Below are 24,139 nucleotides of genomic sequence, written 5' to 3'. Positions count from 1 at the left end.
TTCATTTTTAATATCAATTATTGAAAATTTATAGTTGTCTATGATATAAACTGTTTATTAATGGAGTAGTATAATAGAATTTGAAATATATATAAACTTTCAATAGATAATTTTGCAATAATAATATGTTACAGCTAAAACTTTTAGCAAAAAGATTTTTTTAAAAAAATAATTTCTGTTTACAACTGCAAACAATTTACAAACAAATATTCTAAAATTTCCAGGTGATATCAAGTAAGGTGAATATCATTCCTGAATCAAAACTAGAAGGATTAAAGTTTATCTCAGAGGCTGTTAGTATACTTATACAACGGACCATTGTGAGATGCAATATCAAAGAGTCACTAATTTTTGTAACTGTAGATGATAACGGAAGCCTGTGCCATGTTATCTATGTAAGTTGTTTTAATTTTTAATTTTTTTTTTTTTTTGGTTGTGTGAGAGAGAGAGAGAGAGAGTGAGCAACCACATGTACGCACACTAGTGATCAAAGATCACTAGTGTGCGTACATGTGGTTGCTCACTACTAGCCTATAATTTGAGAGCTGATATATGCATTCAGATACTGAAATTTTTGAATTAAAAAAAAATAATTTGGGTGTTTTCAATGGTCAAAAACTAAAAATCACAGACATGAGTCTATAGCAGCAATGTTCATTCAAGAATTTACAATTCATGCTTGTAATAGATACTTAAAAAATAATCATCCTCAGTGCAGTGCATTAAGGCATACAGAAGTACCAAGGAAAAAGGAATTTGTGGAATTATAAGGTGGATGATTATTATAGACTTAGAAAACAGCTGCAGGCAATACAATGAATGGAAGAGAGAGAGAGAGATCTGGATTTCATGGGAGTTAGCGAAGAAATATTTGCTATCAGCAATGGCAAATTGTATACCAAGAGTGAAAAAAAAAAACATTTACAGTAAAATGGATGACTAAGGAAATTTCAAATGAATTGCAGATGGAAAAAGATTATGGAAACACTTTTAACAGAAGAGGTTGCATGGAAATGATGCTGAAGTCAAAAAAGTGACCATAAAGGCAAAATTGGAATACAAGAGGTGACTAGTGTTGTGATCCAAAGAAAATCCAAAAGAGTTATAAAAACAAATCCATTGTTATTTCATGGCCAAATAATTGAATTTAAATCTTAAAAAGTTTCAAAGTTGATTGCAGGAGGGAGGACTTATGATATTACTACCTTTGCCATGAGAGTTCCTTGGTATTGCACTGCTTAAGATATGAACTCTGCCCAGAAACATGCAAGCACATGCTATCCCAAAAGGTCTTTAATTATGTAGCCAGTAAGATGTGAAATGATTGTCGACAAATGACCTTGCTAGATGGCCTAGTAACCAATGAAGATGACATGGTAGAACTGAATTTAATTATCACTGAATAGGGATGTTTTATCATGATAAAGCAGGTTTTATTCCTAGATGAATAGGGTTAGAATGATTAAATGGATGCTGAACAGCAGAGATAAGAGTTGTCATTCCACTGTATACACACACACACAATACAAATATATAACATATTCTCTGGTAAACCGCAGAATATTCTATTCTCTGAGCCAATGATAAGATTGACTTACCTCTTAGTATGTTAGTAAAAAATAATAATACTAAACAGAAAAAATTTAGAGTTGATTATTACTCCTAAAAAGAGAACGTATTCATAATTGACATTCAAACCTAGAGGTTTAATTTTGGCAGTGGATAAAAAATAACTTAGGTGGCTAGTTGAGATTCTGGTAGAAAAGGGAGATATTTTGCTATCAGTTCTTTGACCATTAACATGTATTATGAAACAGAACCTGAACTGTTAGAAACAAAGTCTTATTGGAATATCATATTTACCAGGTGAAGTATATACAGAAGAAGACTGTTTTAATAACATATCTTGATAAGAATCTTTTAGCATTTCTTGAGTTGTTTTTATGCTTGTTGGAGTCCAGTGATATGTGGAGCTGTGATGGAGGAAGGATGAGGTCAGAAAGTAATCAGCCAACTTCTTGAAATCTTCAGGCCATCATTCTTCATTTAAAGCTGGGAAATTGATATGCTTCTTCGAATTTTCTGTCATACCAGAACTTAGTACTTGGTGGAACCTGGTTCCTTGCCACTCAATCCTGTGGTTAATGTCAGTGGCATGGTCAAAGAGACCTAATTATTTTTGGGTGGTGTAGATTTGACATGCCTTTTGTGCTCTTTCTATGCTATTAAGATTTTCTTCCCAATTTGCTAATGTAATAAGTGAAACATATTTTGTCGATATCGGGATGGCTAATGTGAGAATACGTTATTTAGAGTTCCTAAGTTTCACATGAAGGTTTGAAAGTCACTCTTAGGTTGTACTTTTTTTAATATACTCCTGTTTTTTTTTTTTGGAATACCTCTGTTGTATGTGATGGATACTTCTCCAATGAGAAATACCTTATATTAGTCACTAGTGTTGCGAGTGAATGTAGCAGTAGATTTGAGCTGTGCTAAAAAAGTGTTTTTAATTAGTGCATAGTGTGGATTTTTGCTGCAAATTGTGCTGCATTTTTTTTTCAGTTTGGATACAAGTGTCTTTCAGTGTTGTTGTTGAAATTTTTTGTTGTTTATATTGTGTTTTGCTACTTGTTTGTTGTACTGCTTCAGCTTCTAAAGATGCCGTCCATAAAGAAACGTACATCAGTGGCATGGAAGGCTTCTGTACGAAAGTCTGGTTCTGCTTTGGATTTTTCGCAGTGGATGCATTGTGAAAATTTTGGTGCTATATGTATGCACCAAAAAATGTGAAAGATTTGTGGACTGTTTAATATACGAGAAGAAGGAAAGTGTTAACGTATGTGAAAAGTGTCTGGATAGTTAGGGCGATTAGAAATGAGAACAAATGTCAGGACCATAGTAGAAGAGCTTCAGCAGAAGTTAGTGAAAATGAAAAGCAAAATGAAACATCTGGAAGATGATATTAAGCATGTAAAGGAGAGATTGGCTGATGTTAAGGAGAAGGAGGAAGTTAATATTATGAGGAAAGAGTCAAAGGATAGTTTATATCAGTGTATCAAGACTCGATCATTAGAGGTGTGATTACTAATAAAGTGCACTAAACATGAAGTGTTGTAGAAAAGGAAATACCAGGCATCAAAATTAGTAGTAGTTGTGAGCACAAATTACTTAGTTGGAGAGAAAAAGAATGTTGATAGAAACTTGAGGAAGTTGTTGCAACAAGTAAAGAAGAATAATGTTGTTGAGAAAGTCATAGGCATGTTGTCCAGATATGACAACAGTGAGTTGAGAAGGAGAGCAGAGATAATGAATAGTAAGATGGCTGAGTTGTGTGAGGCAAAGGAGGTTCAATATGTAAATCTGTGGATTGAATTTGAAGGAAAGTTGGAATGGTATAAAGCAGATGAATTACATTTGAATAGGTTTGGTGTTGAGCATTTAGAAAGGCTTGTTTTCTGAGAACGCACAGAGTCAAGAAGTTAATGTAGTAAATGGTCAGATTCTACCTGTGAAGCAGGATAGCACAAATCAACAGATTGTACAGCAGGAGAAAGATGGATATGAGGTCGGAGATGTGGTTTCAGCAGCACAAGATGATGGAATGCATAAAGGTGAGGATAAGACAAATAGGAATGGAAATCAGAGTCAGGATCAGGGAAACAGGAGTGGTCAGACCAAAGAGAGAGGTATGGTATAGCAGCTAGAATAGAGAATGTTGATGCTGGTAGAATGGCCTCAAACATACAGTGATTGTTATGTTTATACACAAGTAAGGAACATTCAAAACAAGAGAGCTGAGTTTGTTGCATTGATTGAGTCAGCATGCCCAAAAATAATTCGAGTAAGCAAACCTTGGTTGTCTGAGGAGGATGCGATGTCGGGAATAGAACTAGAAGGATATATAATTTTCCGGAAGGATAGAAATGTGAAAAGAGGAAGGGGAGTACTGTTAATGAGTGCAGAGGAATTGTGTCCGCAAAGTGTGGTAGTTGATAGTGCATCCATAGATTTTGAATCTGATTGGTGTGAAGTAGAAATAAACAGTTAGTATATCTGACGGGATGCTGTTATAGATCAGGGAATGCAGAGAATAACCGATTGTGAAATGTTTAGGCATGTAAAACGAAGGTGATCCTGATGGGAGACTTTAATTACAGGAAATATAGACTGGAAGGAGTAGAGTGAGCTTGTGGAATTTTTGAGAGATAAGTATCTTAAGCAGTACGTGATTGAAGCAACTAGAGGCTTTAATGTTTTGGATTTAGTGATAACTTCACAAAATGTAGTTGTTAATGAGGTGTTGACGCTGCTGCAGGTTGGTGAGAGTGATCATAAGATACTTGTTTGGAAAGTGATGAAACAAGAAAAGGTCACTGCCAAAAATGGATACATGTGGAAGTATAAAGCAGGTGATTATAGGAAGCTCTGTAGTCAGTTAGCATCAATATGTTGGGTAGATGAGCTGAGCAGAAAAGATGGTGAAAATGCATGAAAACTCATAAGGCAGTATCTGACAAATGCAATGTATGACTGCATACCAAGGGATAAGCGAGTAAATAGAGGAGGAGGAGTGAAATGGATGAACAGTGCAGGTCACTCATACCATGAAAGAAGTAGTGGTGTGTAAAGAGGGCTCCCATTTCGGATAAGTTTTTTTGAAATAATAGTATATAAGTGTGTGTTCATAGTAAGAGTTAGTATAAAGATTGTGTGTTTGTAGTGTTATTAGTGTGTGGGATATTTTGTTTATATTTATTTACAAATTCGTTGATATTAGAGCTTAGCTTAGCTTAGTAACTGACAAAGGAAAGATGGCGGCTGCTTTGTCAATGCAGGAATTTAATTTTGACTTCAGTCGTTTCATGAAATGTGAGATATGCTCTATGTACGCTTTTGAAAAAAAAAAAAAAATACTCTTTTGATTACATAGATAAATTGTGGATATTTAAGGGAGATGGAAGGAGGGTGTGTGTGAAGTGTGAGCTGAATGAGGACTTGATGACTGCTAATATGTTGATGATTGAAAGTGTTAGTACCGAGAATGCCATGAGGAGGATGAGTGCTCTTCAGATAGAGAAGGATGGTGTAAAAGTGCAATGAAAAAATGATAAAAAAAAAAGCTTTGAAAAAGAGAACGAGTGATCTGAGAAACTTAATCGATGGTAAGAAAGATGAATGTGATGTTAATCTGGCAGAAGAAAATGAAATCGAGAGAAAGAATGAAAGCAAAAATGTGACGCAAGATTCAAAAGTTGAGTTGGTTAGGATGAGGCAAGAGATGAAATGGATTTGGAATGAAGTTAAGAAAATTCGAAATATGTATGGGAGACTGAAAATTATGAAAACAAATAATATTGGCATAAAAGAAGTAAAGAAAGACCTGCAAGTGCCATTATATGGTGATATAATTAGTAAAGGTGTGCTGGATGAGAGGATGCACAAGGTATATTTTACTGGAGATAGAATGAATAGAGTGATTGAGGCATTGGATATGAGAAGTAAGCAAGCAAAAGAGTTGGTAGTTGTAATAGGTACAAATGACTTGACTGGAAACAAAGAACATGTCAGATTGGTTATTAGGAGGTTGATGAGAAAGATAAACGATAATTGTCTGATGGGAGAGGTAGTAAGTGTGTTGCACAGGTATGACAGTGATAAGATGAGGCAGAAAGCAATGATTACGAATGATTATTATTATTTAGGCCTCCAAGGAGTCAAAAGACTCATCATGGGAGGTCCTTCCTAAGAAACATAAGTCTATCAAGACTCAACGTGGGAGGTCCCTCCCAGGAAACACATCTATCATACCACTCCTTAAACTCATTGACCGTTCTCACTCTCACCACTCTATCAGGCAATGCATTCCACGGTTCAAAAACCCTCCATGCAAAGAAACCACTCCTCATCCTATTGCTTACAGTTTCTTTTCGTAACTTCCAGGGATGGCCCCTTTTCATGACTCCTTCCCGCTGTTCAACCGAGCGAAAGAATTCCCAAGTGTCAAACCTGTAACCACCTCTCAACAGTTTAAAAGTCTCAGTCATATCACCTCTCCTTCTTTTATCCACCAAACTCTGCAGTCCATGTTCCATCAGCCAATCCTCATAACTAACATTGTATAGTCCTGAAACTGTCATCATTATCCACCTCTGTACCCTTTCCACAGTTAATTTATCTGCTTCAAATCCTGGAGACCAAGTCTGAGAACAATAGTCTAAGTGTGGTCTGATCAGAGTCTTATACAATGGAATGATAACTCATTTATCTCTAGGTCAGCGTCCTTCTGATTATTGCAGCAATCCTTTGTGTTACCTTCAACACCTTTGCAATATGTCCCTTGAATTTCAGGTTTCTATCAATCATCAACCCCAGATCTCTTGTCTCCCCTACTTCCACATGATAAGAGTATGCAGCTTATCATGTGGCACCCTGTCAAATGCCTTTGCTAAGTCTAGGAAAATGGCAGTAATATGCCTTTCCCTCATCTAATGCTCTTGTAATGTTATCATAAAAAGCTAGCATATTGCTAAAACAAGAGCGTTCCTTCACAAATCTATGTTGACTCTCAGATAACATTACCCTCATCTGCCGAATGCTGTATATCGTCCCCCTCACTACTTTCTCCAAGATCTTACTAACTACTGATGACACACACAAACTGGCCTATAATTAAACACTTCTAATCTGCTACCGCCCTTATGCAATGGCACTATCTTACCCTCCTGCCATTCCATGAGCACCTTTCCCACAGCCAGACTTTCATTGAAAAGCCAGGTCAAGGGCACTGTCAGTTCCCCAGCACATTCTCTCAAAACTCATGGTGAAATACCATCCAGAGTACTCAGTATGTGGAACTTGAACCTGCTATATCCCTCTAGTATTCAAATTGACTCCTCCAGGATGAAATACTCCAATAAAGTATTATTCATTGATCAATTCCACTATGCCCTCTGCATCAGTCACTCTATTCCCATTTTTATCCCACAATGTCATTCTTCCACAGTCATTTTCTCCTCCTACTGGTCACATAGCTAAAAAATCCCCTAGGATTTTCTTTTGATCTAAGGGCCAATCTTTTTTCATATTCCAGTTTCACCTTCCTTACCATACTAGTCACTCTTCTGGCTTATGTCTTATATTCTTCATGCATCTTCTCTTCACCTGTCTCCTTATATCTCTTCCATAGCCTATTTTTTTGCATGTAACTACTGTTTAATATTGTTTGTCATCCACTTTCCTCCAAATTGTGTCCTCTTCTTCACTCGTGGAATGCATCTTACCGTTGCTGCTAATAAATATTCCTTCACAATTTCCCAAGCACTAATGATATCCTGGCCTTCCAATTCCTTCCTCCACAAAACCTCCCCAAGTTGATGTCTAAGACTATTATAATCACCTGCTTTATAATTCCACATACGTTCCCATCTCTGTGATACTCCTGCATGTCTATTCATTTTCCAAGTCAAAACCATATGGTCACTCTCTGCAACTGGTGGGAGAGATGTCATCTTAGTTATTATCAGTTCTTCTGATGCTGTAATCAAATCCAAAACTGTTGAACATCTTGTTCCCTCTGTTACATGTTGCCTAAGACATTTGTCCCTCAAGAATTCTAGAAATTCCATTTCCTTATTGCTACATGCATCTTCCTTTCCCCAATCTATACTGCTGTAGTTAAATCTCCCATAACAATTCTTCTTGCACTTGCCATGCTCAACTGTCTAAACATCTCCTGGTCTCCACCCTCTGTGCTCCTTGGTCTGTAGCAACACCCCACTAAATATTCTGTCTTGCCCACTTCCACTTCACACCATATGCTTTCAAAATCATTAGTGTCACAGCCTTCTAAAGCCTCCACTCTTAGAGGGCATAGGTCATCACTTATCATAAGCAGTACTCGACCACCACACTTTCTCTTCCTATCCTGCCGAAAAATGCTGTACCCAGCAACTTCTATGCATGTTATTATGACCTTTTTCTTGACCACTAGTATTTCTGTTGCTTACCTGTGTATCTTTTGAAAATGCTGACAGATATCAGTCAGTGAAACATCGGATATTAAACTATTGTTTACTAGACTAAGATACAGAATTAAGTCTTTAATTTATTCTGTGCCTGTTATAATATATCTTCTTCTGTCAACCACGTCTCTGTGATTCCAATAATCTTTCGCCAGGCTGATGCTATCAGTGCCACCAGTTTCTCTCTCTTATTCCGAATACTCCTGACATTGGTATAAAGCATAAAAATGCCATTGTTTCTATACTCAGCATTATTCCCTCTAGACTCCACTGGGCTCAGCATTACCTGATGTCGTCCCCCTTCTCCCAAGTACCCATTCCCACAAGAGGCCACCACTGCTACCATCCACGCTGGGAGACACTGACTCGTTCAGAACAGCAATCTCTCCAGATGCCTACATCCTTCCTCATTCAAATGCAGGCAGTCTCATGCATACAATTCCTCTCTGTCCTAAAATGCACTCCAAGCATCCACATATTCGTATCCTCTCTTCTAACACATTCTCACTATTATGCAATTCAATATCACCGCTCTTCTGCTCAGCTCGACATTATCATACCTAGGCAACACACACACTATCTTTCCTCTCTGTGTCTTCTTTAGTACAGCCTCAAGCAAGAATCTCATATCTCTCACTGCCCTATTTATACCACCACTGAAGTCATTTGTTCCCACCATCACAATCATCTCATCCATCCTTTCACTTCTCTTAATTGCCAGAGCCACACTTTCTATCGTTCCTCCTGGCAAACACTCCTCGTGCATCCTATTTGAACACCATGGATCATTGAGTCCCTATACATTACACCTCTTACCACCATATTCCTCGATTGCTCACATGCATCCCTCACTCTCTCTCTCTCTCTCTCTTGTAACAGTTTCCCCTCTGTGCTCCCCTACTTACCTGCCTTCCTGGCATCACTCCATTTCTACTCCCTGTGCTCCCTTGCATTCCTCTCATTCCTTCTCTCCTGCTGTTTCCATTCTTTCCTCTTCTATCATTCCTATATCTGACACTCATTCCCTCTCTTCCACTTATCCTATTCTCACCTCTTCTATCATTCATACAACTCTCTCTCATTCCCTCTCTTCTACTGTTCCCATTCTCTCCTCTGGTATTACATCCATAACTCTCTCTCATTCCTTCTCTTATACTGTTCCTATTCTCTCTTTTTCTACCATTCCAATAACTCTCTCTCAATCCCTCTCCTCTACTATTGTTCCTATTCTCTCCTCTTCTCTCATTCCCATATCTTTCTCTCACTCCTCCTCTGATTCGCCTTGCACTCGTCTCTTCCATTCGCTTAATTTCATCTTTCCCACTTCTCATCTCATTCTCCAGACATTCCACCTGCTCTTTCAGCTCATCTATCTCTCTCTCTGTAAGTCAACCATTCTTGTTTGCCATTCACCCTCCCATTTGAGACTATCGTAAAACTTCAGAATCATTCGACCTTTCCATACTCCCCACTCTTATTATTTTATTCATACTTCTCTTGCCCTCTATCATACCCGTGATCTCTGTACGTGGAGAATCTCCCATCTCTGACTCAATGAGGTCAGTTATAGTCTCAACAAGGTTAGTTATGGTTATTTCTAAATCACCAAGTTCCTCCCATTGCCTTCATTTTGCGCATATACATTTTCCCCCTTCTTTCTCCTGCCACATATACAATCGCCGGGATGCATACATTCCGCAAGTCCCGCATGCTACAAAATCATGTATGATATCATGCAAAATGGAGTCCTTAAATGGGGAAGGGGGACTTGTCCCCCTTCCCCATATAGTGTCAAAAATTAAATGCTAAGTAAGTATCAGGGAGTATAGCTATAAGAAAAAGTACAAACAATTTCAAACAGAACATTTAAGTACACTAGATATTAATAAATAAATAAAATGAAATAACTATTAATTAAATTAATGGGATATTAGATCCCACATTGTTTTAAACCGAATAAGAAACTCAAAGATCGGAATCATAGCCTCAATAAAGGCCGAAACTGGTTTGGGTAGTGACCTCCCACCATAATGTAATAACAGCATACATTTCCTAGGAAATGTTTTTACATTATGGAAAATACCAAGAATAGCGATCATAACTTCACCCACCTGTACAACGAGTTGCCCGTGTTTGTACTACGTTCTGTGACTACTTGCATTTAGCTCACGCTAGTATTTGCTGATACTTTTATAGTTTTTTATACTATATTCGGCATGAAACTCTCTGATTCCAATCTTTGAGTTTCTTATTTGGTTTTAAGACAACGTAGGATCTAATATCCCCTTAATTTAATTAATGTTTATATCGCCGAAATGAAGCCTCTTGGCTCTTTATATTTAAGTAATGAAATAACTAAATAATGAAAACTTATTCTTCATCTTGTCCTCCACCGTTATGCATTCGATTCCGACCTCGTCTTCTCGGTCCAAAATACACACTATTGCGACAACAACTAACTTCAAAAAAACAACCACTGATGGACACCTGTATTCCAGAAAACAACTTAGCACTACAAAAACGTAGAAAAAAACGGACTATTCACCAATTAATAAGCACTTTCTTCAGCACAGCTCAAATTCCCCGCCACGTGCTACGTCGACTCTCAATACTCATTAAAGTAGCTTTCCACAATCATTCTACCTTTTACTCACTATATAACAAAATAACTCTGAAGCATTAATTTGGCTTTGTAAATTGTAAATAATAAATTTTTTATTAGATATAATCTGATTTTGCCTTACTATGCTGGTTACACTTTTTGCCATTGATTTGTACTGTTCATATGCTTCCTGCTCAATTTTTTCCTTATATATCATCTAACATTTTCCCTTTATACAGCTCCTGTTAATGATGTTACCCATCCATTGAACTCCTACCTGATTTATTCTCCTATCCCTTTGACTATTTTCCATGTACTGCTGGCATGCTTAGATTTCAGATTCTTATGCCATTTCACTGCCTTAAACTTCCTGCTAAGGTTTTTCATAATTCTTACACTGCAGTTCCCCTATGTGTATCCCTTTTTGATGATCCATGCTGTGAAGTGGCTAGAAGAGAGGAAAATGCTAGTGGGCTTGGAAGTGTATGAAGTTGAATGGGCTACATATTGATGTTAAATGTTGCATATCAAAGGTTGCCCTTATCATTTCAAAGGCATTTGATTGGATTTAGCACAAGTGTCTACTTAACAAATTGCTATTTTATGGTCTGCCTTCCACACTCTGCAACTGGCTTACCAACTTTCTCACTGGTTGCTCACTACATGTTACGTGGATGGTTTCCTCTCCTCAGATTTCGTCACCAATGCAGGAGTACCCAGGATTCTGTTCTTTCACCAACTCTCTTCATTTTGTATATTAATGACCCACTCTCACAGACTTCCAATCTTATCCATATTTTCCAATAACAGTATACCCCATTCCTCCCTTTCATGTGACTGACCTTGTAGTGCTCAAGTATTAGAGTCCTCAAGATCCACAATGACCAGTGACCTGAACTCTTATCTTTTTCCTTTCTTTTAGTGTTACACAGTGATCAGCATTCATTTTACACAAATTATGGACTGTACAACCGTGTTATAAATAATTATTTTAATTTTCCGATGTTTTGCCCTTCATATTAATGTCATCATCTGGAGTACACACACACACAAGCTAAATTACATTTCACACAGTATGCTGAAGAAACAATGAATTGATCAACGGTTATTCTACTGGCCTGACCTCTAGTGAAAATAAAATTACAATAAATAAATTAACTACATCAAGGCTATATTCTATTTAAGACAGCATTAGAGAAACATTCTTTCATATAGATCGTTTTGTTATGTAAAAATGATGTCCTAATTTAACATGACAATTATTATTATTATTACATCACACCTCCAGGGAATCCAAAGACTCATCGAGGGAGGACATCTACTCTACAATTCTTCGTCTCACTACTCCACCAACCTTCGTCATCTAACACCAACAGCATTGTTATATTAGATTTATTATCCTGAATTACCTATGGTATAAACCTCCTGCAAAATTAAGAACTTACTTAACTCATCCAAGGATCCACTCCCTCCGCTAGCCCACCCCGGAATATACCATATTCATTGCACCTGTAATTTGCCCTATATAAGGGAAACAGGCACACAATTCCTATCAGAAAAAAGGAACATAAACGACACATTAAATATAATAGCTATGGTGAAGCTGGCCTTTCTGATCATGTCCTGAACACTTTACATGGAATTGATTGGAGAAGCACCTATTGTTTACATCACACCAAAACAATGGTATGAACATAATAAGGGAGGCTTGTGAGATTCTTATCAGTCACCCTAATCTTAACAATAATGATGGTCTAAAAATTCCAAGCATATGGAAAGCACATGTTCTACCCTCTTTACCTTTCTCCCTAATAGTAATTATCAATTAACTATTGTCATTTAATAGTTAAATAAATAAAATTTATTTTATTTCATTTATTTATTGTAATTTTATTTTATTTTTGCTAGAGGTCAGTAGAATAACCATATATGAAATCATTGTCTCTTCAGCATACTGTGTGAAATGCTTGTCTCTGTATATATATATATGTGTATACTCCAGATGATGACCTTAATATGAAGATCGAAACGTCGGGAAGTTAAAATAATTATAACACAGTTGTAGAGTCCATAATTTGTAAAATGAACTCTTATCTCTTAGCTATATCCCAATGGGACAAGGACAACCTTGCAGATTTCAATGCCACCAAAACTCAGTCTGGTCTGATCTCTTGCAAGAAAGACTTTGCATCTCTCCACTTTACCTTCAATAATACTGATATATCCAAACACAACCAGATAAATTCCAAATCCACCCAACCATGGAATATCATCCTACATTTGAGGTAGTGCACCAAAATCCTCTCTAAGATTGTTCAATTCTATCCAGAAGAGGGCAGTCCAGCTAATTAATGATCTCTCTTTCTCTCCCTCTCTCTCTCTCTCTCACACACACACACACATCCACTTCAATCACTCTTTCTCTCACTGACATTCAGCTTCTGCCTTGTGCCTCTTTACAGATACTTTCATGGACAATGCTCTGCTGAATTGGCCACTATTATTCCTCAACTTTCCTCCAAAATCATTAGAACAAGAGCCCCTGCTAACCAACATCCTTTTACAGTCCATCTTGAAACTCACTGAACCAACTTCACTGCCTCCTCTTTTATTCCATCTACTTCTGTCCTTTGGAACAGTCTCCCCACTCTGTCTTTCCCAAAGATTACAACCCTCAGCTGTTCAAGCAAACTGTGAACAGACTCCTCCTCTCTTCTATTCCTCTTTCCCACACATGGCACTAATGTGCTATAGGTCTTGTGGCCTTTTGTGTGTGGATCAGATTTAAAAAAACAAAATGATATCCTCGTGCTAAAAGAGATGACTACTTTTGTAGACCAGTCTATATAGTCAGTCCTGACTTATGACATATGCAACTGTCATAAGTCACAACCACTCATACTTATGATGGCCACCCAATTAACCTGTTCATCAAATACCAATGCGTTCCTGCAATTCATTTATCAGGATGTTATTTACTTCAAGGAATGTTATTTAAGAAATAATATACCCATTAGGATTAAAGAAGGAAAATATAAAGAACTGATACAATAAACAGATAAAATCTGTCAAAAGAAGAATAGACAAGCCCTTAAAAAATGATACAATAGAATAAGAAATGAAGAATAGGGACAATCTTAGACTTATAAAACAGTTAAGCACAATGCAGAGATGTACAGGAAAAGCTATTATCAAACAAAGGAAAAAATAAAAAACAGATGGAGAGAATATTCCAATGAATTTGAATAAAAATGTTATCTCTGCAATTCAAAATTCTATACAACTACTGTTGAAGAGGATGATTCTGTAGCGCTACCATGAAGACAAGAGCTTAATGATATAATACATTCATTCAGGAACAACAAATTCCGAGGAATAGACAAAATCCCTACAGAGTTACTGAAAGCAGGAGGAAAGAAAATAGATGACAAATATGTGAATTGATTTTAATCATATGGAAGAAAGTGAAAATGTCAAAAAAAATGTAGAAAGAGCCTGATCTATCCGATACATAAAAAGAATGATAAAATGGTCAAAAAATTATAGAGGTATTTCTCTGTTATGTACAGCATACAAAATATATACCTCTGTTTTGAAGAACAGATTAAACCCATTTATGGGAAAGATAATTGGTGCCATACCAAGGGGGTATCAGGAAAGGCAAATCCACAATTGATTAGATACATACATATAGTTAAACAATGATTAGAGTAGGTTTGGAAATTTGATATAAATATTCATCAAATTTTTGTTGATTTCCAACAAGCACATGGCAGCATTAACAGAGTAAATTATATGAGATTATGATTCACTTTAGAATACTAGAAAAGCTGGTAAGCCTCACAAGGTTATCAAAAAGTGTAAAAGCACTGTTTAAAATACAAAATGATTTAATAGATCCCTTTCCAATAACTCAAGAATTAAAACAAGGAGATAGTCTGGCTCCAATACATTTTAACTTAGCTTTGGAATATGTTATTCGATTGTTGCCAATAGATACTAAAGACATTCTAATAATGCACATGATATTAACATCATATCAAGAATTAAACAGAAAGCAGAAGAATTGTATTATATTATTATTATTATTATTATTATTATTACCCCAAGACCTCATGGAGTCAAAGACTCATCTGGGAGGTCCTTTATTCACACACACACAGCTCATCATACCATGTCTTAAACACACTCAAACTCCTTGCAGACATCACACTCTCAGGAAAGCATTCCAATCATTCACAACTCAGTGCGAAAAAAAACCTGCTTCCCACTCCCCTGCTCACACCCTCCTTATACAGCTTCCAGGGATGTATCTCCCACCATTTGCTGTAAAACCTCTCCAACATTGATCCTATAACAACCCCTTACTAACTTGTAAGTATCTATCATATCACCCATCTTTCTGCTATCCACTAGACTCTGGAAATTGCATCTTCGCAACCATTCCTCATATTCAACATTCCAGAGATCAGAAACTACCTTAGTAAGTTATCTCTGGACTCTTTCCAACATCTCTTCTTCTTTTTGAAAACCTGGTGACCAAATCTGTGCACAGATGTCCATGTGTGGCCTAATCAAAGCCTTATACAATGGAACAAGAATCTCCTTACTTCTACAAGTCAGTGTCCTCTTAATCATTCCCAGAATTCTTTGTGTTGTCCTCACAATTTTGGCAACGTGTCCCCTAAATTTGAGATCCTTATCCACTATCACCCCAAGATCTCTTATTTGCTCCACCTCCAACAATCCACCAAAATCTGCAGTCTACATACCTTCAGTCTGTTCTCATAATCAACATTGTACAGTCTTTATCATTTTTGTTATCCATCTCTAAACCCACTCCAAGGTTACTTTATCCCCTTCAAATCCCAGTGACTGGATCTGCACACAGAAATCCAGATGTGGTCGGTTCAAGCTTTATACAATGGGACCATCACACTTTTATTTAATCCTTTCTTTTTACTTTCTAAAATAGCTAATGTTGAGATTGATGAAATGTCTTTTCAAAATCAATGAGTGCCAAACCTAATGGTTTTTGGTATGCATTTGTCTTTCCAATGATTTGTCTTATTACATACATAAGTGCTGTAGATTTTTTCTGAATTCCTGCTTGTTCTGGAGGTTAGCAAAAATCTATTTTGTTTTGTATTCCATTGACAACGATTAGAACATTAGAATGCAAATACAACTTTAGAGAAAACTAACGGTCAACCCTGGAAGTTGTGTAAGAGTGTAGTTAGTAATTGTGTGAGGATTAGATTTTTTGCTTGGAGAGTGGAAGGAATTGCGAGAATTAGCTGTGAGTTCTGTCAGGAGTTTAAATAGCAGTATGATAGGTTATCATGTGTGTATAAGGTCAGTGTTAATCTCCTGCAATGAGTCTTCTGACTCCATGGAGATACTCATATAATAATAATTTTGCCAGACAATATAAAAAAGATTATATATAAAGTGGAGAATAAAGGGAAACAAAAGACCAACTCAGGAAATTATGTAAAGATATGAAAAGTAGGAGTGACAAGTAAAATTTTTATGTGGAGAATGGTGAGTGAAGCATGAATGAGTTTAAAGTTTGACATGTTTTTCCTTGAATATAATTCTTCCACAGCGAGACTGATAACTCCTTTTTGAGATCTGTGATAATAATAAAAGTTATAATAATATTTATAAAAGTTATGCAAATGTACATTAGAAATAAATATGAAATTTTACAAAAACATTTTAATAAATTTAGTTTAATCCTTTATCGAAGTGTAAGCAAACAAAGTTTGCGCCTGAAAATATCTTCAGGACTGAGGTAAGGTGGTACATCCCTTGACAACTCTTACCAAAGGTGGACCAAACTCTCATCACTCCTTGTCACAGTATCTCCCATAATGCAAAGCACATCTTGCGGACATGTATACTGCTATGCATTAAGGGAAGGGCCACTACCCAGACCAGTTTCGACCTTTATTGAGGTCTCGTCAGTGGGAGGCAGACCCAGAGTGGTGATACTCAGGCAGAAGCAATGGAGAGGTCATACTTACCTATACGAGTTGCCAACCGGTGTACCACCTTATTATTAAATTACTCTGGATTTAGAGAAAGATGTTGGAAGTTTATTTTGCACTTGGTTAGACTATAATAAATTTAGTTTAATCCTTTATGCAAGTGTAAGCAAACAAACTTTGCACCTGAAAAATAAACAAGTGCAAAATAAACTTCCAACATCTTTCTCTAAATCCAGAGTAATTTAATAATAAGGTGGTACACCGGTTGGCAACTCATATAGGTAAATATGACCTCTCCATTACTTCTGTTTGAGTATCACCTCTCTGGGTCTGCCTCCCACTGACGAGACCTCAATAAAGGTTGAAACCGGTCTGGGTAGTGGCCCTTCCCTTAATGCATAGCAGTATACATGTCAGCAAGGAGATGTACTTTGCATTATGGGAGATACTGAGACAAGGAGTGATGTGAGCTTGGTCCACCTTTGCTACGAGTTGCCAAGGGATGTACCACCTTACTTCAGTCCTGAAGATATTTTCAGGTGCAAACTTTGTTTGTTTACACTTGGATAAAGGATTAAACTAAATTTATTATAGTCTAACCAAGTGCAAAATAAACTTCCAACATCTTTCTCTAAATCCAGAGTAATTTAGGTACACCAGTTGGCAACTCATATAGGTAAATATGCCCTCTCCTTTACTTCTACTTGAGTATCACCTCTCTCGGTCTGCCTCCCACTGACGAGACCTCAATAAAGGTTGAAACTGGTCTTGGTAGTGGCCCTTCCCTTAATGCATAGCAGTATACATGTCTGCAAGGAGATGTGCTTTGCATTATGGGAGATACTGAGACAAGGAGTGATAAGAGCATGGTCCACCTTTGCTACGAGTTGCCAAGGGATGTACCACCTTACCTCAGTACTGAAGATATTTTCAGGTGAAAATTTTGTTTGCTTACACTTGGATAAAGGATTAAACTAAATTTATTATAATCTAACCAAGTGCAAAATAAACTTCTTACAAAAACATTTGTTTTCTAGTCCCCTGCAAAAAGAAATAATGTGACCATTCATGGAAAATTGCACTCTTTATTGGAAACAGAATATACCATAATATCTAAAGAAAAGGAAACTACATGGAAGTCATATTTTACCAGAGATGGGTAGGTATATTACCGTATATTATCGTGTATAATGCGAAAAATATATGCTAAAAAATACTACTTAAAAGTTAGGGGTTTGTATTATATGCTGATCTTAAAAAATATAACATCTTATTAGACTTGCACACATAATATATACTACCTAATGCCTATGCAACCAAATCTACTTGACCCACTCACATTCGGCGACCGAGAGCGCATCGTATCTATGCATAAAGCCAGTAGTGTAAGTAGTGCTAATATCCTGCGCCATTGGCGGGATATTAGCACAGTTAGGTATATTGGTTTAACCACAGTTCATTTTAAATATTATTCGTTAAACAAACCTAGCCTGAAAATGAGCCAACAGAAACGTAAATGTTCATCTTTTGAAGCGGGATTTAAATTGCATGTCATGTAGTTTACAGAAGAACATAATAACAGTGTTGCTATGAGAGAATTTGGTGTAGCAGAGAGTAATATTAGACTTTGGCGTAAGCAAAAGGACAGTCTTGAAAAAATTCCCAAAATGAAACGTGCCCATCATGGAGATGTAGCATCCTTTCTGAACTCGAAGAAGAGCTAAATGAATGGATTTTGATGCAATGACAAGATGTCATTATAGTAACAAGAAATGCAATTCGTTTTCAAGCTATACAACTCAAGAATGGTAAATTCAAGGACAAACCATGTATTTCATCTTTTCTTGCTTCGCCTGGGGTGGTGCAACAGATTTATGTAACGCAAAGCATTAACATTATGACACTGAACAAAAAGTGCGCAGAAGCTACCAAAGCAGCTTGAAGAAGTGGAGTCCTTCCATAAATTTATTATAAAATTACGGAAGTGTCACAGATATGAACTTTCCCAAATTGGCAATATCAAAAGTACATGAGGGGTCCATGTACTTTGGTATGCCTGGGAATCGAACAGTAAACTCAGTTGGTGAAAAGGGTGTCCTCATAAAAATGACGGGACATGAAAAAACACCTTTTGCCATTGTTCTAGAATGCATGGCAGACGGAACCAAATTAAAGCCGACAGTGATATTTAAAAGGTAGAAAATTCCAAAGCATATGAAATTTCCACCCGGTGTCATTGTTCGCCCCAATCAGAAAGGTTGGATGGATGAAGAAGGTGTACAATTGTGGCTGGATCAAGTATGGAACATATGTCCAGGCAGCTTGTTACGTCAACAAAGCATTCTAGTCTGGGATATGTTCCGGTGCATTTAATGGAGGCAAGCAAAGAGAACGCACGTGAGCTACGTACAGACCTAGCAGTCATACCGGTGGTCTAACTTCCGTTTTGCAGCCGCTTGATGTCAGCTTGAATATGCCATTTAAAGATCACTTGTGTGAAAAATGGAGAGAATGGTCATCTGGTTTGGTGAAGATGACAAAGGGTGGGAATTTTCAGAAGCTTGAGATCACCCTAGTCACCAGCTGGGTTAAAGAAGCATGGGATTCGATACCATCTGAAATGATTCAATGCTCATTTCTTAAATGTGGAATGAGTAATTCAATGGATGGATACGAAGATCACGTCATATACGAAAGCAAGAATGATGCACAACAAAATGGAGAGCATGAAGACGATGACGACAACTACTACACTGATGATGCAATCCCTACAGATGAATTTATAAATGAAATGTTTGATGACTCAAAAGGTGAAGAAGAATTTAAAGGATTTTGAAATTTTGTTTTAAAATAAACATTTCTTTCATTAATTCATATTGTATTATTTATAATGTTATGGAACAAGATTAACAGATCGCTTTATACATGGACATGGCATTTTAGCGCTAGTTTTCAAACAAAATTTCTAGTTCGCATTATACGTGGATCGCATTATACGTGATAATATATGGTAATCATGATTGACATTTAAGTTTTTGATAGAGATCAGTGGACTTATTTCTACTCAAACTATAATTATTATTATTATTATTGGTATCTCCTTGGAATCAGTAGACTCATTGCTGGAGACCCAAACTATCAAAACAATATCTATCATACTGCTTCCTGAATTCATTTACAAACAAAGAACTCACAACTGAGTCAGGCAATGCATTCCACTCATTCACCACCCTCCAAACAAAAAATCTCGTTAACCACACTTTTCCTTAATTTCCAGGGATGACCTCTTGTTCTTCCATCACTATCACACAGCTAAAATATTTCCCCTGAATCAATCTTATAAAAACCTTTTAGTAGTTTAAATGTTTCTATCATATCCCCTCTTCTCTGCCTATCGACCAACCTCTGCAATCCACAAGCTCTCAATCTATCAATGTACGGAGCATTTTTTACATCACTCACCAACTTAGTCACTCTCCTCTGAACCCTCTGCACAACCTCCTCAAACCTGAATCAATCTTATAAAAACCTTTTAGTAGTTTAAATGTTTCTATCATATCCCCTCTTCTCCGCCTATCGACCAACCTCTGCAATCCACAAGCTCTCAATCTATCAATGTACGGAGCATTTTTTACATCACTCACCAACTTAGTCACTCTCCTCTGAACCCTCTGCACAACCTCCTCATCTCCAAGGAATCCAGGCGACCAGACCTGATTACAGTAATCCAAATGTGGAAGTATCAATGCCTTATAAAGGGGAATAATAACCTCTTTATCTCTGGATGTTAGAGTGTTCTTCAATAACCAAGTAATCATATGTGCAATCTTGGACACCTTAGCAATGTGCTCTGTGAACCTCATCTCCCTATCCACCAACACCCCAAAGTCCCTAGCTTCATCAATCTCGTGAGGTACCATTCCATCAATGTTGTACACAGCTGGTAATCTTTTAATCCCAAAATGCATAACTTCACACTTTTCCACATTGAACTGATATCCATTATCTTTTGCCCATTTTGCCAGCTTATTTAAATCATCTTGCAAACTCTCAACTTCAGCTTGATTTTGTATTGCGCTACCCAAATTTGCATCATCAGCAAACAACTGAATATCTCCCTTCAAGCCATTTCCTACATCATTTATGTACAAATTAAACAATAACAGCCCAAGCACAGAGCCTTGAAGCACACCACTGGTCACCTGCTTCATCCTGGACTCTGCTCCTCCATACACTATTTTCTGGTATCTCTCATGAGCCATCCATATCATCAGTTTAGTATTCCATGGGTTAAACTAACAAATAATATACAGCTAAATACAATATTTTATGCAGATGATCAAGTACCAATTTCAAATTCAGAATATAAACTCCAAATTGCAACTAACCATCTAAATGAAATAGCAAAAAAAATTTAAACGAAAATCTATGAAACAAAAGCTATGGCAATGTGTGAAAGCACAATTTAAAGAGTCAAAATTATGCTTAAAATTAAAATAATAGAACAAGTTACAGAATTCAAATACTTGGGAAATATAATCTCGCAATACAATACTGATTCACAATTGGAAGCAAGATTACAAATTTCCAATAGAATGAATGGCATAATTAAAAGAAATTTTGGAAAACAAATGACTAAAGGAACTCACTTGAGATTACATAACATGACCTCTAAACCATCTCTCAAATTTGGAAGTGAAACTTGGATTCTAAAACAAAGACTAGAAGCAGCACAGATGAAGTTTCTAGGACCTCTCCTAGGACTCACTATGTTAGATAAAAAGAAAAACACAGAAATAAGAGAATGATTAGATACTAAAAACAGAAGAATATCAGCAAAATTTGCTACACCACATAAAAAGGATGAATAATAATAGGATCCCCAAATTAGCATATAAATATAAACCTACAGGAAGAAGAGACTGTAGACATCGAAGATTAAGGTGGAAAGATCAACTTCATCCACAGAGCAGGAACAGAACATAAAAAGCCTATACCTGAATTGCTCAGATAACGAAAGGTGACATGAAAACCAGAGAAAAATATATCTTTGATGCATGGAGTAATTACTTTGAAAAATTCCTAAATGAAACAAGTGATGACAGCACAGAAGTGAAAAACACTCAACAGACATGCAATCGTGAATACAATTCCATACTTGAAGTATAAAAAGCGATCAAAAGCCTGAAATGTGGAAATGCAAATGAAATAGATGATATTTAACCAGAAATGCTCAAATATGCATAATTTATACTTTCAAATATGAAAGTATAAATTATGCAGTGCAGCCACTTACAGTGGCTGCACTGCATAGATCAGAAGGACAGAGGGACAAATTCTAGATGATTGGAGTAGAGCTCTCGTAGTACCCATATCCAAAAAGGGAAATAAAACTGAATGTGAGAATTAGAGAGGTATTTCCCTACTGAGTGTTCTTGGTAAGATTTATGCAAGCATACTTGAGAAACAGTTGAGAAGGATTGTGGAATGGAACTTGGTGAAGAACAAGCTGGATTCAGGCCAAATAGGAGGCTGTCAGGATCAGATTTTCACTTTACGATAAATAGTTGAGAAAGAATGAGAATATAACAAAGATCTGTATTTAAGTTTTGTAGATCTGGTAAAGGCATATGACATGGTGCCAAGAGAAATGCTATTCAAAATACTACAGTTGTATGGTGTCAATGGGACATTATATCAAGCAATACTTAGTCTTTATTTGAATTGTAAGTCAGCAGTTAGAATTTAAGGAAGTACAGGAAGATGGTTTTATGTTAAATCTGGTGTCAGACAAGGATGTACATTATCTCTTCTGTTATTTATTATCTATATGGATCACATTATGAAGGAAAGTGGTATTAAACCTGATAATACAAAATTGTAGATGTTAATCTCAGCTCTTTACTTTATCCAGATGATGTTATACTTTTAAATAAACCCAGTACAAGTCTGCTAGATTCCCTGACTAAATTGAATAACTTTTATAATAAATTTGGTATGAGAATCAGCAATAACAAGATAATGAAAATAGGCAGAAATATAGAAAATATCAATTGCATTGTGAATGGAGAACTTATAGAATAAGTAAAACTTTCAGCTACTTAGGCACAATTTTTATTGGAGATGGTAAATTAAATATGGAAATAGATAACAGAATCAACAAAGCTGGTATGATAGGAAGTCAACTGAATAAATTTATATGGGATAAGAGAGAAATTAGTCAAAACACTAAATTAGTTGTATATAACACAGTGTTGAATCCAATTTTAACTTATAGATCTGAGAACTGGGTTAGAAATAAAACACTTGACCAAAGACTAAAGAGAGCAGATATGTGAGTCCTGAGAAAGATTAGGAGCATGAACAGATGGCATCAATGGCATGGCATGGCAGTATCAAATTAATAATGAGGATATTAGGAAAGAACTTGACATTGTCAGGAATGTGTTAGCATAACTAACTAATCTCAGGTGCTATGATCACTTAAACAGAATGAGAAGGAAAGATTAGCAAAACAAGTATTTTCTGCCAGGTTGGCAGGAAAAGGACCCAGAGGAAGACCAAGACATAGGTGGATTCATACAGTAAAAAGTGCCTTAGAAGACAGAAATATAAGGTGTGATAATGTTAGTTTCTTGACAGGTAACAGATTGATTTAGAGGAAAATTGTAGATAGGAAGTTAGTAATGCTGTAAGTTTATCATGTAGTACTATCATATCCTGTACACTCCTTGAGGGCATATGTCAGGAATTTGATGATGATGATATGGAGATCATTGGTTATGGCACTGGTTTGCAGATGATATTGAAGTTTGGAATGTCTGAGCACTGCATGGTAAGTTGGATGAATAATGTGTACCCTCATTGACTAAGCTGTGGATAGGATTATCAGTGATTTATAGTAGGTTGTTTATATATAGGAGAAAGGGATATCTGATAGAACAGAGTCCTGAGGCACTTCTGCAGTGGCAAATATTGAAGCGAGGAAGCCATTCATCATAACATGTAGTGAATGACTAGAGAGACCAAATCAGGCTACTCAATTCCAGAGGGTGGCACATCGACTGAAAGATGACAGTTTCCTTATCAAACCTCAATTCCAGACAGAATCAAAAGCTTTGGAAATGGCAAGAGTGAAAACATGTTTCTGTGAACTCTTCCATAGCATCCGTCTAGTGGTAGGTGATGTAGGCCTTTGATCTTGATTGTTGATATACATACTAATGGGTGCTGATTAACTGTTGTGCTGCTGTTTAATAAAGAAACTGATGCCCGATGAATTTCCCCATTATTTTACAGAAGACTGAGATGATCATAGACTATTAGCTCTCTTTTTGGGGAATATGCTGGATATATGCTTCCATGCATTGGAAGCATATATCCAGATCAGAGCAGATGTATGTATTCAGTTGTATTCAGAGTTGTATTCAATGCTTTTGCAAGCAATTTGGCAACTTTTCTGCTTTGGCCTTTATGAAGTCAGAGTTGGACATGCCAATAGTTCCACGATGCCATTTTCTTGC

At 36.6% G+C, this 24,139-nt stretch overlaps 1 protein-coding gene across 1 annotated transcript in view; it reads left to right on the top strand.

Moving 5' to 3' along the window:
* LOC150105247 (ciliogenesis-associated TTC17-interacting protein-like) overlaps positions 1–24,139 on the top strand; it is a 182,396-nt gene that overhangs the window by 100,231 nt on the left and 58,026 nt on the right. The window contains exons 6-7 of the mRNA XM_090393914.1: positions 225–395; positions 17,654–17,775. Coding sequence (XP_090250040.1) covers positions 225–395; positions 17,654–17,775 — 293 coding nt within the window. The remainder of the gene's footprint in view (positions 1–224; positions 396–17,653; positions 17,776–24,139) is intronic.

Source organism: Typopeltis vanoorti, chromosome 6, assembly GCF_054136105.1.
Source record: "Typopeltis vanoorti isolate ZY-2024b chromosome 6, IOZ_Tvanoo_1.0, whole genome shotgun sequence".
Taxonomy (NCBI): Eukaryota; Metazoa; Arthropoda; class Arachnida; order Uropygi; family Thelyphonidae; genus Typopeltis; species Typopeltis vanoorti.
Note: the sequence above shows the minus strand (reverse complement) of the source record. Positions and strands in the feature narration are given on the sequence as shown.